This window comes from Mobula hypostoma, chromosome 24, assembly GCF_963921235.1.
Source record: "Mobula hypostoma chromosome 24, sMobHyp1.1, whole genome shotgun sequence".
In the NCBI taxonomy this organism is placed as follows: domain Eukaryota; kingdom Metazoa; phylum Chordata; class Chondrichthyes; order Myliobatiformes; family Myliobatidae; genus Mobula; species Mobula hypostoma.
In genome coordinates, this window is record NC_086120.1 from 26,340,778 (window position 1) to 26,359,793 (window position 19,016).

The 19,016-nt window shown below is 45.3% G+C and overlaps 1 protein-coding gene across 1 annotated transcript in view; it reads right to left on the reverse strand.

Moving 5' to 3' along the window:
• The window catches only part of cpamd8 (C3 and PZP like alpha-2-macroglobulin domain containing 8), a 108,392-nt gene that overhangs the window by 22,123 nt on the left and 67,253 nt on the right, over positions 1 to 19,016 (reverse strand). The window contains exons 32-38 of the mRNA XM_063032606.1: positions 18,642 to 18,778; positions 17,538 to 17,693; positions 12,143 to 12,205; positions 9,320 to 9,555; positions 9,131 to 9,218; positions 3,147 to 3,221; positions 506 to 611 (exon numbers count right to left, since the gene is read on the reverse strand). Coding sequence (XP_062888676.1) covers positions 506 to 611; positions 3,147 to 3,221; positions 9,131 to 9,218; positions 9,320 to 9,555; positions 12,143 to 12,205; positions 17,538 to 17,693; positions 18,642 to 18,778 — 861 coding nt within the window. The remainder of the gene's footprint in view (positions 1 to 505; positions 612 to 3,146; positions 3,222 to 9,130; positions 9,219 to 9,319; positions 9,556 to 12,142; positions 12,206 to 17,537; positions 17,694 to 18,641; positions 18,779 to 19,016) is intronic.

Below are 19,016 nucleotides of genomic sequence, written 5' to 3' on the forward strand. Positions count from 1 at the left end.
TGGATAATCTCTGATCCTTGAACACAACAAAACAAGAAGATTTACTGGTAATACCATCTACATTGTATAGTCTTTCTTAGTCTCCAATAGAATATCAATCTCTCCATCTCTCCTTCTCCTCTGCAACTTAAAACATTGTTTAATTCCAATTATTTCTTGTCTGATGAAAGGTCTTTAATCTGAAATGTTAGAGCAACACATACAAAACGCTGGAGGAACTCAGCAAGTCAGGCAGTATCTATGAAAAGAAATAAAGAGTCCACGTTTCAGGCTGAGATCCTTCATCAGGACCTAAAATGTTAATTATGTTTCTCTTTTTTATGGTCGAGTACTTCCAGACCTTCTTTTAAACCTTAGTTCGTACTTTCTGCAGCTGCATTTTTATGAGTTTTTATAGACAATAATTAATTCTTAATTATCCCTGCTATTGCTTCCGGGTGCTTCTGGTCCTAGGTGTGTCTGAGAAATGAACCTTCACCAAAGGACCCCTTCTGTTCACACTTACCAGGTTCGTAGTAGTCATACACCTTGACTGGGACTGGAGCAGTTTTACCAATGATGTACTCCCGGTATGCGTAGAACTTGACACAGGTCATGCACTGGCTGGGAATCTGAGCAATGGCAAGAGGGAAGCAGGCATTCAGGAAATCTATATCTCACTCAGTTAATATTTAAAAGACTCAGACTGGTCCAGCCCATTTCGCAGTTCTTCTGCAGACAGGAAGTACCTCGGAAGTGGAGTCATTGTTATAAAGCAAGAAATTCAGCAAATTGTGCTCAGTAAGATTCTGAAAATAGCAATGAGATTATGTTGATGACTTTGCAAGTATTGACCCAGGGCACTATCGTGCTCTAGTGGCCATGAGACCCAAAGGAGTGACCAGGGTCTTGGATTAGCAACCCATTCAACAGATGTTATCCATCTAGTATGAAGACACACACTCAGCGTTTTAAGAACAGCTTCTTCCCACCCGCCATCAAATTTCTGAACGGACATTGAGCCAACACATGATCACTACCTCACTACTTTTTCTTTCTTTCTGCACTACTTAACTTACATTTTTTATATATATTTATGGTAATTTATAATATTTGTATGTCTTGCTCTCTACTGCTGCCGCAAAACAACGAATTTCACAACATACAGGTGATATTAAACCCGATTCTAACAATGGAAACCTCCCTCGGAGTATCAGCCTGATTAGACACGCAGAACTCTGGACTTCAACTTGAACTCACAATTTTCTGTTCAAAGATGAGCATGCTCCCCACAGATGCACATTTAAGGAAGGTATTTTTCCCTCCGTCTTCCTCCCCAGCCTTCTCCACATCTCCTGCAACTATTGGCTCCCCCCTCACTTCAAAATAAGGGGTCAGAAAATAAGGATAGATATAGGGTGAAATTTCTTCAGCGTGACAGTAGTTGATCTTTGGAATTCTCTACCAAGAGAGCGGTGGAGGCAGTCATTTTATATATTCAAGACAGAGATAGATAGATTTGTGTATATTAAGAGAACCAAGAAAAGTACAGGAAAGTGGCAATAGTCATAATCTTATGGAAACAGAGCAAACAGAATGGGCTAGATGGACTCGCCATTGTTCTACTTGTTATGAGAGCCCAGGGAGATTTGTGTTGGATCCACTTAGTGATCAAGGCTGTTGATCAATGTGAGATTGTGAGATTAAAGAGAATCAGGACAGAACGCTCCAGAACATTTCTGTATCTATGGCTCTGCACCTAAGGCAGTTGATACTGAATGAAAAAGGATTAAAAGAGATCTAGGAAGAAAGCATCTACACAAGTTTATCAGAATGATTGTGTGGGGAACAATACTGCCAAAAGCGGACGGAATCAATGATTGCCATCTGGTCTCCTAATGAGATCACCTAACTCTGTACAGGCACTTATAGGGTATACTTACTCAGGTTCTAAGTCTAGATAAAGTAGAGATCATTTCTAATTCCCCTGACAGTTAAGTTTGGTAACTAACTGAGATCAATTTAAACACAGCTATCTTGCACTCAGCTGAGACTTCTGAGGAAAGTAGCTTGCTTTTACTGGGAGGAGTTCGTGTAATTTCCGTTTCCTTTGCAGATAGAATCTCCTTTTTTTGAACAAATTGAATCTGCTTACAGAACAATAGGTTGTTGCTATGAGTCACATGACATGTTCTACCTCCACTGCATTGGCTGATGCGATGTTAGAGTCACACAACACAGAAACAAGCTCTTCGGCCCATCATGGCTATGTTGTCAATCAAGTACCTATCTGCAAGAATCCCATATGTCAGCACTTGGTCTCATACACTTGGTTGCTGCGGTATTTGAATGCTTAAATGTTGTTGGAATCCCTACCGCCACAACCTTCCTAGGTCATGAATCATAAACACAAGAAATTCTGCAGATGCTGGGAATCCAAAGCAACACACACAAAATGCTGGAGGAACTTAGCAGGTCAGGCAGCATCTATGGAAATGAATAGATAGTCGACATTTCTGGCCAAGACCCTTCTTTAGGACTGAGAAGAAAGGGGAAGATGCCGGAATAAAAAGATGGAGGGGAGGGGAAGGAGGCTGGCTGGAAAGTGATAGGTGAAGCCAGGTGGGTGGGAAAGGTCAAGGGCTGGAGAAGAAGGAATCTGATTGGAGAAGGAAGTGGGCCAAAGGAGAAATGGAAGGAGGAGGGGACCCGGGGAAGGAATCGGCAGGTGAGAAGAGGTAAAAGGTCAGAGTGGGGAAATAGAGAAAGGTGGGAGGGGGGGAATCGATATTCATGCCATCCAGGTTGGAGGCTACCCAGATGGAATACAAGGTGTTGCTCCTCCACCTTGAGGGTGGCTCCATCATGGCACAAGAGGCCATGGACCGACATGTCAGAGGGAACTTCAGATTGTAACCACCCTCTTACTTGCCACTTTAGACCTATGCCTGTTGGTCTCAAGATACCTCTGCCATGGGAAAAGTTTTTTTTTAAAAAATGTACCCTATCTGTGCCTCTCATAATTTTGTATAATTCTATCAGGTCCCCCTCAGCCTGCCCTGCTCCAAGTAAAACAAACCCAGTATATCCAGTCCCTCCTCATAACTGAAAGAGTCCATCAAAAATAATTTCTTATTATTTCACTGCATCTTTAGTTTCTCTCTTACCTCATCAAAATAAAACAGAATTTTTCTTCCATCCATTTCATATCGTTTAAGTTCAATCTGTTTGCCCAGGAGCAGCTGTGGGGAGGAAAAATGTTGGGTTGAGTGTGTTACTTTCAAACATGCAGAATAAACCCAATTTAGGTTCATTGTTAATTTTCACTATATTTTGGGATCCTAATTGAGTAAAATAACTATCAAACTAACAGGTTGGGCCCTGGGAGCTTGGGCCTTGTCTCCAAATGAGTGGGCTGGCACTAATTTTCCTTTACAGCATCAGCCACTTATTGTTTACCTTGGCCTTCCACAGTCGTTCACTATTCACTGGGTGTAACTACAGTGTGACTTGGGTATATAGACAATTCCTAATTAAAATGAGACCAGAGAGGTTGAGACCGTTAGCAGTAAGTGCAATATAAACTTTATCTGCTTAGATATGTATAAAAGCAGCACTCAGTTCAACAAGGCACGGCTATGCTTTGTATACGGGTATTCTGATAGCTAGTGTTTCCTTTGAGTCTGGTGAAACAGGGTTTTCTCCAGGGTGCCACAACAGCTCATGGCGTCGGAGATTGGAGTTCTATTCCGGTGTCGTCTGTAAGGAGTTTGTGCGTTCTCCCTGTAACCATTAGGGTGCCCCAGGCTCCTCCCACAACCCAAATTGTCCGTACTCCCACAGGACAATTCGTAATGGCCAATTAGCCCACCTGGCTAGCAGGCTAATTGGCTGTGGCAAACTGTCCTGTGATTAGGCTGGGGCTAGATGGGTGGGTTGCGGCCTCTTTGGCCCAGAAGGACCTGTTCTGCACTGTATCTCGAAATAAAACACAAACAAATAGATAAAGGCTGCCAACTGACAAGTGGCTCCTCTCTCCATTTGAATCATAGAATGACTGGAAGGAGGTTGTTCATCCCATTGTGTCTATACCTGTTCTATGAACAAGCTCTCGTCTTCTTCCCCCCACCCCCCCACTTCCCTGCTCTTTCTCCATACCTCTGGAAATCTGTCTTTTTCAAGAATATACACAGTTCCTTGCTGAAAATTCCCGCTTTCACCTCCCTTATGTGGAGCATTCCAGATTACAACAATTCACTGTGTGATGCTAATCCTGGTGTCATTTGAGTTTATTTTTAATCGGTAGTTACCAGTCACTCTAAATGGTTTAGTTTTACTTTGATCAATTCTTTCTCAACTTTCCAAGAACAATTCCAATCCCTCCTAAAATCGCTCATTTCTGGAACCACTCTGCAAACCGCTGCATCCATCTGCAATGTCCTGACACTTCCCTCAAGTGAGGATACTAGAGGTCATCATGAAATCCCAGGAGGTGCCTATATGGTGTTTTTGTCCCCCCGAAGTTTTAGCCTCAGATGGCTCACGTTGAGAAGCCAGAGGGCTGAATCTGGGACTTTTGACTGCAGTTGCCTGTCTGCATTCGCCAATGAAAGCCTTTTGCAGGGATTAATGAGTTAACCTAATCCCAGTGTTAAGAGATGGTTGATCTAACAGATAAATGGGCTGCGATCCAGGCAGTCCCTGTGAATGGGAGGCCTACGCTCCACCCCGGAAAGTCAGTCTGCCAAAAATGTTTAATATATTAAAAGAAAGTTATTAAAATGAACCCTCCCCCAACTCCCCAATCTTGTGAAAGACCTTTGTCTTAATATCAGGGGGTTCTTTCCCAAGACCCCCACTGTGATACTAAAATCACGAGGCTCCACTAGCCGATATAAAGTTACATACATACACAGAAATACACAATGCACACACAGAAACACGTATATACAGAGATATAGAAGCAGAAAGATACATATAGAGAGATGCACATCTGCACTGACCCACATCTGCACAGATACACATGGTATCTGAAGGCTGAAGCAGATACACACACACACTTGAGAGATGGTGGGACGAGCTCATCGGCTCTGAGGCAAGGGCAGTGTGGGTCTCACAGGCTGACGCACAGAGTAACAAAGGGGAAGTTTGTTGGAGCTGATCGCAGCTTCTCACATTGTGCCACATAACAGTTCTATCACGAGAGGTTTTGCCTCTCTCTGGGGACGTTTCATAAAAGAGCAAACTGCAGTGAAAGCTGCATCTATTCAAGACCATGATAAGCGCGAGCAGCCTCAGCTTCCAGCCGAGGCCAGTAAAGAGCCACACTTAATTTAGTGTTGGGTTTTACGGGGCCTGAAGGCTGTTGTTAATATTTCATAGATGGAAGGGCAGTAACTGGCCGCAGACAGACGGTTTACGACGTTCTTTTGCACTCTGGCGCCAGGGAGAATTGTGCTCCCCGGTGAGAGCTGAGTTTTACGGGCTGGCCTGATGGAAGTCCCAACTCCAGGTCCTGCCCACTGCTTAGGCAGTCTCCTCAGGCTGGCCGCTGGCACCGAGGTAGGTTCAGGCAGCAAACTGCTGGTGCCTTCCATCCCTTCACATCTGCCCCTACCTCCTCCATCTCTCTCTCTTTCTGCTTCCCAACATTGCCTCCCTTCCTCTCTTCCCCCTCTCTGCCACTGTCCTGTCACCTCTCTCCTGCTGCTATCACAACCCTCCTCCCCAACCCTGTAACCCACCCCTCCAACAACATGCCCTTCATTCCCCATGCAAAGTGTCAGTTTGGGGAAGTTTCAGGAATGCGCTCAGCTCTCTGAGGATACTTGGGAAGTTGTGTCACACAGGGGTGATGGGCATGCTGAGGGAGGAGGGTGGTGTTGAAATTTGTGGGGTGAAGAGGAGAGGTGCAGTGAAGGGGTCAATGGATACAAGGAGAGGACATGGAGTTCGGGTGCAGTGAAGAGTGCAACAACAGTATGGGCCGAATGGCCCGTATTTGTATTGTCTGCTCTGGGTATCTGCAGGAGTGACAGACTCAGATGTTGAGAGGCAATGAGCAGATGGAGCAAAGAAACAAAACATTGTGATTACATTGCCACGACAGAAGCCCTTGCATGTTCTTACAACAGCGTTTATTTAAATGGAATGCCCCTCAAGGTGACCTTTGGCTGCCCCCTGGACATCCTTGTTTGAGTCTTTGGGAGGTTGCCGGTTAATGACTCAGAAGTAACGCAGCGAATCTGTGTCACGTTTAACCTTTGGCCCTCTTCTGCTGACCCCACAGCTCTGGCTCCTTTGAAGTTTCTTTTATTGCTCACACACCTACTGCATGATTTCTCTTCTGCCGCGTGTGCCAAGCAATTCACACTCTGCCCACCCTTCATTGAGGATCTGCAGGCTGGGGAGCCACAGACTGCATCACTCAGCCAGATCCTGACACCTCTCTCTCCCCCCCCCAAAAGAACATACACACAGATACAGACACGTGCGCACAGAGACATGCATACACACGTCTGTGCGCTTGCACAAGGATATGTGTGTGCGCACGCACAGAAATGGACACACACCTGTGTGTACGTGGGCACTCTTGGAATGACATGTATACACACATACTCACTCTCTTCACAGAAACGTTACACAGATGATACTGATAACACCAATAGCTGGACGTCCTGTCAAAGATCCCTCCTGAGGAGGACTCTCTGAGCACAGACAATAGATGCAGCCCAGTGCCTCAACTCAAATACGCAAAAGACAATGCAGAGCAAAGATAATACAAGATTTTATTTTCCTAAAACAAATTTTGCTTAAAGGTCTCAGTCCCACTTATACTCAAACACTTGTAAATGTACTTGGTCAATGATCTTTCCCTTGCTATTTAGGGTTTTTAAATCACTGGATAAATCTTCTGGTTTCCGTGACTTTTTGGGTCTCTGGGGCTCCATAATTTTTGCTTTACAAATAAATAGAATTCCAGTCCTGCTGAGAGTACCTGAGCCCACAGCTGCTCCCCCCCCAACTCCTGTGTGCCGTGGTGACACCGAACAAGTCCCAGGTCACACAGTGTGCATGAACTCTGACCTTCGACCAGTGCCAATGGCTGTCAGAGGTTCCTGGCGCAGGGTTGTCTCACAGCCATCCGCGCCCAAGACTCACCAGAATGCAGCTGAAACACTGCAACCTTCTGCCCTTTCCTCAACCTCGTGGATTACCTGACATCCAGAACTGAAAAGTGGGTCTCCTTCAACTAAACGGTGGGAAGACTACAGTCACTGCCTGCATCCCCACCACAAATTCCGTTCCTTGGTCACCGACACCATTCCTCTCCTGCAAATGTCTGAAATGTAACCAAACTGCTCACAACCCTGATGTCAAATTTAACCCCAGAATGAGCTTTGGAGCACATTTCCACACTTCCACTGAAACCACTAAAATCCAAGTAACTCTCCCAGCTCCTGGAATGCCATTCTTGTTGTACTCAGAGGTGGATCGTTGCTCTTCCACCTCTGGATGCAATCCATCGTACTGCTCACCGTAAACCGGAAGCGTCCAAATCTTTACTCCTTACCCCCCAACTCGCAGCCATTTCTGTTAACTTAGGAAAGTGCAAAAGGAAATTCTAACACCAACAGCACAATGGGGACAAAGGACAGGGCCAGAAAGTCACTGCGGACAAAGGGCAGGGCCTAGAGGAAGTTGTTGCAAAGTTGTTAGCTGTGAGAATACATACATCTCAGGAGAAAAGTTGCCAAGTGGTGTTGCTGCATTAGGGCAGCAGGAAGAGTGAATTACAGGTAAACGTTAATTGTATCTAGCTGAAACGAGATCATGTAAGTCCTTAACACAAAATAGAAAGCTTTTTTTTGGTTAAAATATATACATTTTAACTAATTATATAAAACACGTTAGATAGCAGTGTAATATATATCTGCAGCATGTGGGAGTCTGCGGGGAGCAATAAATTTTTGGGCAGCCGCAGCTGCAGAAAGGTTCAAGGTCTCGTGGCTCAAGGTTGCTGGAGTCCGAGTGCACACACTGCGGGGGACCAGAACGAAGCTGAGCCCTTTATTCCAGGAGGCTGCCACACTCTCCAGGTAGTGGAACCACTGAGCACATATCCCCAAGTGGGAATCCTGACCCAACTCCCTTGACTGGAAGCAAAAGAGCCGGGACTAATTTTAACACCGTCCTTTCCCAATCCCAGGAAGTCCGACAATTCTGCCTGGACCGGAGATGAAAGCAGAGAGCGCCGCAGCTTCAGAATCTCGTTATTTTAAGAGGAACTTTATTGCGTGGGAGGTGGAGGAGGGGGGAGGGTCAGAGGGCAATTGAGGATAAACCTTTAAATATGCAATTCATTAAAACTGTCATCTCCCAGGGAAACTATTATGAGGAGCGTTTCAGGGCCACTGGAACTAGAGGGAGCGCAGCTCCGGAAGACTGAAAGTCACAGTGCAGACCAGCTCATGGCCTGGTTCTCAGGGGTTAGGGGACCCTCTGTCCCCAGCGGGTGGAACCTAAGATGTGAGATGCTCACAGCACCAAACAGATTCATTCCAAGACCGAGTCTCCACCAAAATGAACTCCAGATGTTGCAAGGATCACTCCCAATAAACAGCGGCAAACTCCAATTACAGAGGCACCAAGATCAACCCCCCCCCCCATCCCCACCCCCATGGGGACCCCAAACAAGGACAGAGCCTCACACTGCAGTCAGACTCTGGCTCACAGCCCAAACCAATCCCACTCCTCCCCCTTTTGCACAGTTTCTGTCCCATATCCCATAGGCAATCCCCAAGCGCACCACTGCGGCTACCCAGGTCCACACCATCAGCAGGAAGTTAGAGAGAAATGGTTTCAATTAAATCTGACAGAGGGGAGAGAGACGGAATGGGGCAAGTGGCAGAAGGTGGAGAGAGGGGCGAGGAGGCGGCCGAGGAGCAGAGAGAACTTCAGAAGTGGGGAGAGAACGTGAATGTATTGAGGGAAGCAAATAGTGAAGTGTGTGTGGGTGAGAGAGATTGAGTGTGCCCTCTCCATTGGTATAGAATCACAGGGTCATCTTTAAACGTAAACTTCAAGGGCTTGGAGACTCCAGGGATCCAACATAAAGCCTTGATTTTTAAAGAAGCGTCTGAAACGTCACCTGTTCCAGACTCTCCACATCTGCTCGGAAGCCTGACAGCAGAGGGACCTCCAGGACTGCCATATTCGAAGAGCCAGAATGTAACCACCTAGGGAAGAATAAGTATTGGTTAGAGAGGGGAAAGTTCTGCTTGGGCAGGAAGGGTGACTCCAATGGAGGGCAGGCACAGTGAAGCTGAAGGCTGTATACCTGGCACAGGCCTCCACGGTCAGCTTGTACTCCTGATGATCCTGGTCCGAAGCCGGGTCGTCATCGTGATGCAGCGCCCGCTCCTGGCGTGACCTCTTCGACCGGTTGTCGCTCCTGGAGGCGGGCCTGGCGAGGTGCCGGTGCCGGTGCCGCTCACGGTTCGGTTCCTTCAGGTTCACCGACAGCTGGAAGGCTGGTTTGGCCACCGGATCCGGCACGTTGTAGCTCACGTCGATCTATGAAGATGGAGACTAATTTACAGTCAGCATAGACTTTTGTCAGCGCTCCTTCTGACTGTCCCGGAACATGAGTGTCCCAATCCAGCTACTCTCAAGCCCTAATCGTGACTGGGCTTCCACAAAATATACATTTGCTCCAATTCCTTGAAACTATATTTTCTTAGGTCAGATTTTAAGGATTTTGGAGCTTATATTTCATTCATCAATGACCCTTAATGGGGCACAGATTCCAGAGATACCGTCTTTCACTGGGGTACAGTTTGTCAGACTCAGTTCAGAGTAAGGTTTAAGTCCCACACATATTGACACCCACAATTGTCTGAAGCCCACAGACACCTTCTCTCTGGATATGTGTCCCACTGGACTGAGTCCTGTAGTCACTGACTCAGGAGTGCAAATCCAACTGATATTGAGTCCTCAGTTGAACCCTATCCTTTTCTCTGCTCTCTATTTACAGACTTGCTCCAGTAAGAGTCAGTGGAGTGTGAGCTTAGATGTGGTTTCATTCTCTACCCCCACCTCCTGGCCGAGTAACCAGCCCTGGATGCTGATGTGACCATGGCCAATAAAGGCAAGGATTACATCAGTCTTTTCACATGCAAGGTGTCAGCTGCAAGTTACTGGCCGAGCGTCAAGCTCATCACAATAATGTGATGTCTAAAATGAACCGTACATGTAGATTCTGGGAGAACTTTCGAAATGGAAGCGGATCGAACGGGTCAAACCAGTTCAGAGGGAGATAAAGACCTGGCCAGAAGGAGCAACCTTAGCATTAGAGAACTGTTTTGAAAACACAGACCGGAACATGTTCAGGGAGGCGGCTACTTACGACCATCACATTAACATCGATGAATATGCGGGATCTGTGACTGGCTATATAGAGGAGTGCATTGAGGATGTCCCTGTTATTAACCACGTCTCTGTGAGGGTAAATCAGAAGCCATGGTTGACTGCTGAGAGAACGAGATGCTTCTTCAGTTCGGGGAATAAGATTTTATCAGCAAGAGCTGTGCTTTCCCATGCCACCAGAAAGGCAAAACAGGATTACTCACAGAGAACTTGCAGCCATTTCTGTACTACCAGAGACATGAGGTGCACATGGCAGGAGATTCAGACTATAACTGACGACAAGTCCATCCTGCACGTTAACAACAGTGACGTCTCTCTTCCTGATCGGCTGATTGTCTTTTATGCATGGTTTGAAACACAGAATGATGTGCCAGTGAGGAAGGCAGCCTTTCTCCCCTCCACCCCCCCACCACCCCCACCCCCACCGAGGAACAGACACTGCGTCTGGTCTCAACTGATATGAGGAAGACCCTAACCAGGGGAAACCCACATAAAACTGTGGGACCTGATAACGTAACTAGTTGGATGCTGAGAAACTGCAACCCATTTAGCAAAGGTTCTAACAAACTGTTCTCACTGTCCCTGCAGGCTTCAAGGCAGCCACCATCAACCTGGTGCCCAACAGGGTGACAGTAACCAGCCTTAACAACTACTGTCCAGTGGCATTGACCTCAACAAAAATGAAGTGCTTTGAGCAACTGGTTATGGATTCCATTAAATCCCATCTTCCTGCTACGTTGCACCCTTTCACTCAAGTTGGTCCACGGACAATGCCATTGTCTCTGCCCTCCAATCTGTCCTGGTTCTTTGAGAAAATTGTGCCTCGTACACCAGAATGCTGTTGATCTACTTTAGCTGATCATCCCCCCAGAAGCCAGTGAGTAAATTGTCCTCGTTGGGTCTCAACACCCCTCTCTGTAACTAGATCCTGGACTTCTTGACAGAAAGACCACAGTCAGTCATGTCGGCAACACTTGCCCACTTACCATCAGGCAGGAGGTACTGTAGTATTAGAACAAGGACTGTTAGGATGGGAAACAGCTTCTTTCTTCAAGCTGTGAGACCACTGAACTCCCTGCCATCACTCAGATCTCATCACATTTAAAGCGCCAGTAGCATTATACCATTTACTTTTTAAACTTGCGCCGTAATTGCACCCTATGTTAAATGTTACGAGAACATGTTTTATGAGGAAAATTTGAGCAAGCCGGCATTTTCTCCTTAGAGCAAAGGAGGATACAGGGCGACTTGATAGAGGTGTAAAGATTATGAGTGGCATTGATGGAGTGGACAATTAGTGCCTTTTTCCCCACAGCAGCAAATGCCAATACCTGAGAACATCCATTTAAGGTGAGGGGAGATGTCAAAGGCAGTTTTTGGCTTCTTTTCTTTACACACAGAGAATGGTATGTGCCTGGAAAGTACTGCTGGGGCTGGAGGTAGAGACTGATACCAGCAAAGATATTTAAGGGACTCTTAGATAGGGACGTGGAGGTAAGAAAAATGGAGGGTTACGGGCAGTGTAGGAGGAAGGGTTAGATTGATAGTTGAGTAGGTTTGTACAGGTCAGCATAGCATCATGGGCTAAAGGGTTTGCACGGTGCTATAGTGTTGTATCATCTATAATGGAGCACGTGACCTTCTTCTCCACTGATTCAATTACTATCTGGCATTCAGGATCTCAGGCACAGGAAGCAGGGGACTCAAAAATGACAGGGCCATTTTTCATCCTTACCTGCATCAAACAGCAGCCTTCTCCCTTGGCACTAACAAACAGACCAGTCGGAACACTTGGAATCTAGAAAGGCAGGGAGTAGACAGAGAAATATCAGAACATCTTCAATGGTTTTACTGTAGCAGTTGAGAGAATTCAACAAAATCTGAGCCTTGCAAGATACAGTCCTCAGGCTGACCCTGCCCTGTTTCAGTACAATTTATTTTGGGTGTAACGAGATTCCCAGATTCCTATTTATCCCAAGATCAGGCTTTCCTTTTTTCCCCCACTGCTGCTATGAATCCATTAAAATATCTGCCACTGGTTCATGACGACCTTTTCCTCAGCACCTCACTGAAAACCACTGTTGCAAAGCCTATCAGCATTACATCATTGCCCCTTGGTTACTCCTCACCATGTCTACAAAATTCTTCTTCGGAGGAATGACTTCATCTTTTACCCTAATCTTCAAAACCCTCTCCAACTTTACTACACAAGAAACAGAACCAGGAGTAGGTCGTTTGGCCTCTAGTACCTGTTCTGTCATTTAGTTAGATCGTGGGTGATATTTTCCCTTAGTGCTTCTTGCCTAATCACATACTCCTTTATTCCCTTAATATCTAAAAACCTGCCAGTCTCAATGTCTTGAATGTATTCAGAGCTGTGCCTCTGCAGCCTTCTCGGGCTGCGAATTCCAATTATTCACCATTCTCTGTGTTGTGTCTGTGCACAACTACGTATATATTAAATAAAAGCACGCACACGCGAGATGGCTTTAACTACGGCATTCGCATTGCAATGAGAGAGAGAGACTAATGCGAAGTGTTTGGGGGGGCGGGGGAGGAGGTCATTGCTCTAAAAGAAATAGGTCCAAACATTACACTTCCTCCCCCGTTAGATTAATGCAACATAAAACTACGTATGTACAAAACATTCAATTCCCTTTCGTAAACCCGTATTCCAAATTCACATAACAGTCCATAACTAGCTTCACAGTTCTAAAGGTTCAATCCTTTGGGTGTTGCTCTGTTTCTTTCAGGATAGTGCCTCTGGACCTGTGGCGTGGCATCAGGTTTGGGATGTGCCTTGTCTAAGATAATGTTCTCGGTTTCCAGTGTCACGTTGCTGTCAGTGACATGATCATCACTGAGAGGTAAATCCAGTGACTGTAATGTATCCGTCTTATTGGACACAATCGACTCGGGTGTGTTCTTCAGTTGAGCATCCAGTACCTGGTCCACATGACATCTTCATGTCTGATCTCCAACAGCCACTGTGTATATCAGTGGTCCAGTTCTTGTAGCTATCCTACCAGGTGTCCACTTGCTTTCTTGGTAATCACACACTAGGACTTCCTGTCCAACCTCGAAGCTCCTTGCTGCTTCACTTGGCAACTGACTGAACTGTTTATTCTGCACTTCCCTCTGCAGATCTGATTTCAGGAGGTCTATGCAAGATCTCAGATTCCTGCTCGTCAACAGCATTGCAGGTGTTTGATTTGTCGTCACATGAACAGAGTTCTGATATACAAAAAGAAAGTTGTCCACCTGTGCTGTACAGAAATGTTCTCCTCGTCCAATGCTTTAATGGACTTCTTGAAGGTCTGAATAAAACTTTCAGCTAACTCATTCATTGCTGAGTGGTGAGGAGCTGGCTAGAAATGTCTGATGCCATTTTTCTTCATGAACAGTCGGAATTCTTCTGACATGTATTGTGGTCCATTGTCACAATCTCTTCTGTTACGCCATTTCTGGCAAAGATAGCCCTCAGAGCAGAGGCAGTCTTTGCTGAGGTGGTTGACTTCATTGGTATAACCTCTGGCCACTTCGAATGAGCATCCACAGCAATCAGAAATCTATCACCCTGGTTAAGATTTTTACTGCTATGCTGTAGGTATTTCATTTTAGCAGCTCTGTAAGAGCAGTCTGTTCTGCTTTCAGTCTCTTTGGGTTTGAGCAGAGATGAGAAGCTTTGTTGTTCAAATTAGGAATGTCATGTCAGCCAATCAGTATGGTGGAATTGAGAGAAGGTTCTGGAGGACGCTTGGTGGAAAGGTTTCGTGAGGACCACAGGTGTGGGTCGAGGTCTTTCTTGGCAGGAGCTGGGAGAAGACAGGAGGGAAGATGGCTGAGGCTGCCGTCCCTGTTGCACGAGGTGCTTTGTGCAGATGAATGGATTCAAGGAGGAAGGACCAATACTCCCATGGGAGACCTGTTTGTTCGAGATGGATTTCGAGTGACATTCGGAAGGTGGTGCATGCTTTCACACAGACCAAGGGTCCAGTGCGTGAGTGACAGACAAGTTCAAGATGAGCTCCAACTTAAGTGCACGTTTGATTGTTTAAGAATAATGGGCCCTTTTTGTTTTGTTTCCTTTCTTTCCTTCAGTAACTTTGCTTAAGTTAACACTCTTAAATATAATTCTTTATAATTGTGTGCAGTGTACGATCTGTTGTTTCTTGCTGATAGGTGATTGCCAGGGGGTAGTAAATCACACAGCATTCACACAAACCGGGGTTTGGGTGGGTGAGACATCCCAACCTCAGGGATTTGACGGAACCAAAGTCCTATACACCCTAGACGTATGGAGTCTGAGAAAGGTGGCTTTCTTGCTGCCGGGTCCAGTGGCTCTTAGCAAGGGGCTAACAAGCCGCATCTCCAGAGATGCCCAGTAGAAAGGGGTTTCAGAAACATCGAATCCATGAATGGCCCAGCAAAGTCAAAATGTACTCATTGCCATGATGAAGACAGCCACTCCCACGGGTGTAACAGTGCCTGTGGGGGTACATTTTAAACTTTTTGGCATCTTAAACAGCTTCTTTGATCTGTTTATCTATTCCCTTCTCATTAGCATCAAGCGGCTGTGACATTCTCTGGTTAGTGCTATCATTTGGGCTGCTGTTGTCTGTTGATGTCACACTGAGACCTTTGATTGTGTGCCAGTCTAGTTGGATTTTTCGCAAACATTCATGTCCGAAAAGTGCTGGCCCTTCACTTTTCAAATCAGGAAGCTCTAACTGTTGTGTTTGGCCTCCACACATCACATTTACTTTCAGTTTGACTTTGGGAGACACTTGCTCGCCTGTGTAAGTCTTTGATATCACCGAGGTCTTCTCCGATGGTATCTTAGAAAACAGTCTGTTGTAGTCAGCCTCTGGAATTATGGGCAAAGCTGACCTTGTTCCAGCTCCAGTTTTACACCAGACACATCGAATGTGATCCAAATGATTTTGTAATCTGCTTCAATTATACTATGCAGTTCTAGGCATGACAGTTTAGCTTTGTCAGACTCTATGTTGTCTGATTCTGTTTTACATTCAGTCACTTTATTCATTTGTTTAGTTTTGTGTTTGAGACTTGTCTCTTGGTTGTGCTTTTTGTCTGCATTGCACACTCTCTCTGTGACCTTGTCTGGACACTTTCTGCAGACTTTCTTTGAACCAACAGTCATTTGCATCATGGAGGATTTGCCACATCGATAACATCTTTGGCTTTTTGCGCCATTCAGGGACATTTTGTCATTTCACATTCTAACCTCCTTTTCTGTAGTTCTGCTGCATCCTTTGCTGTAGTCTCTAATAATATTGCAATAGTCAATGCCTGTTCTCTTTCTGCCAGGAGCTTCATTTGAGTGCTTTGACAATGCATGCCTCAAACAATCCTGTCCCTCAATGCATCAGAAAGTCCATCTCTAAAGTCACATTACTGGGAAAGTTTGCGCCATTCTGCAATGTGTTCAGAAAGGCTTTCATCTTTTGACTGGTTCCTTTTGTAAAATCTAAATCTTTCCACTATTACCAGCAGTTTAGGGCTCAGGCAATTACGTAAAATTGTAACAATTTCATCCAACATCTTGCTCGCTGTCTTTTCAGGGGTTACCAGGTTGTGTAAGAGACTGTATGTCCTTGCACCCGTTAAGTGAAGAAGCGTAGGGGTTTTCTTTTGCTCCTCCATGTTGTTCACGTTACAATGGAGTTCCACCCTCTCAATATACAACTTCCAGCCTTCATTATGTCTATCAAATTCATCAACCTTCCTGACTGAAACCATCGCCACATTATTTTCACTTTAAATTCAGCGTGTCTTTCACAATTATTCATGCATCCTTTGGCTTTCTTGTGCTGTTTAACTCTTGCTGTTTCGTCCTGTAACTGTCAGGGCCGTTCTTTATATTTTCTGACATTCAAGTTCTTACTCGTCGCCAATTTGTTGTGTCTGTGCACAACTACATGTCGATTAAATAAAAGCATGCACGTGAGAGATGGCTTTAACTGGTGTATTCACATTGCAACGAGAGAGAGAGAGAGAAAGCAATGCACATGCATAGACATCAGATCAATACACAGTGCTGGGGGGGGGGGGTCATTGCTGTAAAAGAAATAGCTTTATACATTACACTCTGCATGTAAAAATTTCTTTTCAATCTATCTTATATGGCTGATCCCTTATTTTGAGACTATGATCCCTGGTAGTAGACACGCCTGCCAGGGGAAACTACAATTCTGTACACGCTTTGTAGGCCCCTTTAGCCTTTGGTATATTTCAATGAGATCACCTCTCATTCTTCTAGTGAACCTTCACTGCACTTCTGTATCTTTCCCTGGGTTATGAGACCATACTTGTGCACAACGCTCTCAATGTGCTTTAGATACTGCAACAATATTCTTTAGGATTGAATCCCCATGACAACTTGGCCACACCAACTTAATTGCCACATCTTCAAAATGCCATCAGCATTTCAGTACCAGAGAATTCTCCCTCCACTCTTCTGGCTAGTTGCTTCTTTCCTCATACACAGTTGCAACGTGATGGTCAAACACTGCATCTGACAACCTAGCGTCCCTTTCCAAGGACTCTTCCACCTCCCAGCTCTGCTCTCTGGCTGCTAAACTTCGAGCTTAACTCAAACTGTTCTTTATTCTCATCACTTGATCTCCACCTACCATTAGACAATATTTTCTCGACCCACTAACTCTCACATAGTTGCCCTACTCTCCAGGGTTTGCTATAGACAGAGACACCAAGGAGAATTTTGGTGGCAAGATTGACCAATTTTCCCTGTTAATCACTACAGTGAATGATTGGACTGATTTTATACAAATTATTTATGCAGAGCTCCCTTCATTCCATGTAATTTTCTCAATAATCCTGCCTTTTCTATAGATTTTCTCAGGAGTTTTGCTTACTGTATTTTATAGAAATTCAGTTTAATTAAACTCCTCGCTACTCGGACTTGATCTCTCTTTCTAACTCGTTGACTAATGATCCCTTCCCACTTAGACAACTTCACGTACATTTACACCACTTCCTTTGCACAGATTTAGCCAGTCTACACACTCACACGCTTTACTCTTTCACGTGTAGAAGTGTGAAATTGAAACGTGTGCTTTCACAACAGGAGACTGACTGCTTCTCACCGCCGCTGTCTGCAGAATCTTCTTGTTGTCCCTGTTGAGCTCGAAGGATTCCTGGAAGTCCAGATTGGTTGATGCAAGTGAGATGGTGAGATTGACCCCTCCAACATAGGAGAGGATGGCATACTCCGACAGTGCCTGTAGGGCTACGCAGGTATCCTGGAAAGAGATTAAACAGTAATAGTTCCACAAACTCTGGGCCACACATTCAACTCACACACTCCACCAAATGAAACTAAGCAGGCAAGAGAGGGAGGGGCCTGTGTGCATCTACCACAGGAATGTGTGTCTATACATGTCCTGCTGAAGAGTCTCAGCCTGAAATGTCAACTTTTTATTCCTCTTCATAGATGCTGCCTGATCTGCTGTGCTCCTCCAGCATTCTGTGTGTTGCTCTGTATTTACAGCATCTGCAGAATCTTTGTGTGTATGCGTGTATTGTTTGTACGCTTACCAGCATACCGTCCAACAGTTTAAGAAAGTTTCCCCGTGGAAGAATGAGGGGTTGCATGTTTCCCTGTTATTGACCTGCAGCTTGCTTACATGTATAGTGTCCAATGGCTTAATATTTTTACCCATTGTTAGGGTGTTTCGGGGTTAGCACATATAGCAAATAACTTCAGCCACCAATCTTCAAATCTGAATATGGACTGTAGGTTAAATTTAAAATGCTGCTCTGAAGAATGGGTTCCTAAGGGCCATGAATTGCAGTTAATGGGAAGACCAAACAATGCTGATTAAAATTAATTTGGGTGTCTGTGGTGTGGGGGCGAAGAAGGAGGTGAGAAGGTTGTGTGCAGTTCAAAGGAGGCATTGTGGATGCATTGTAAATATGGAATTGCCCTTTGACCTTTAGCATCTAAAACATCATGTAGCACTGGGTCAAACAGGCCTCTTCCTCCGAAAGGGGTTTCAATATGATGCCTGCTGTATCTAATTTTATCAAATAGAGAGACTACTTCATATCTACCAGTATTACTGGTCTGCAGTTTGCTTACATGTATAGTGTCCAATGGTTTTGCATTTTTACCCATTACAAACTGATACAAATTTACCCACACGAGTTTGTATGTTCACCTGTGAAATGCAAGCGATGGGTGAGTTTACCTGTGTGGATGAGAATCCTCCCAGTGCGTTGCGTTGCTGTGAGAGCCATTTCACAACGGGAAGGGCTGATGCCACGTCTCCGAGGGAGGTATAGGTGAGGAGGGCATAGGCTGTCATCTCCACCTCTGCTGACACAACTGTGAATGGGAGACAGGAGAGGCAGATTCACACAACAATCACAGTCATTTAATCAGCTTCCTGGCTTGCACTGCTGCTTGTGAAGTGACTGCAGAGTTACATACAGCGATAAAAAAAATCACTGAATTATTGCAAACCCCTCCTCCATCAACATTGGAGCCTTAACCTTAAGAGAGAACCCTTCTCTCGTAAAGTAACACATATCCATCACACCACCCTGATAGTTTATGCTTCACT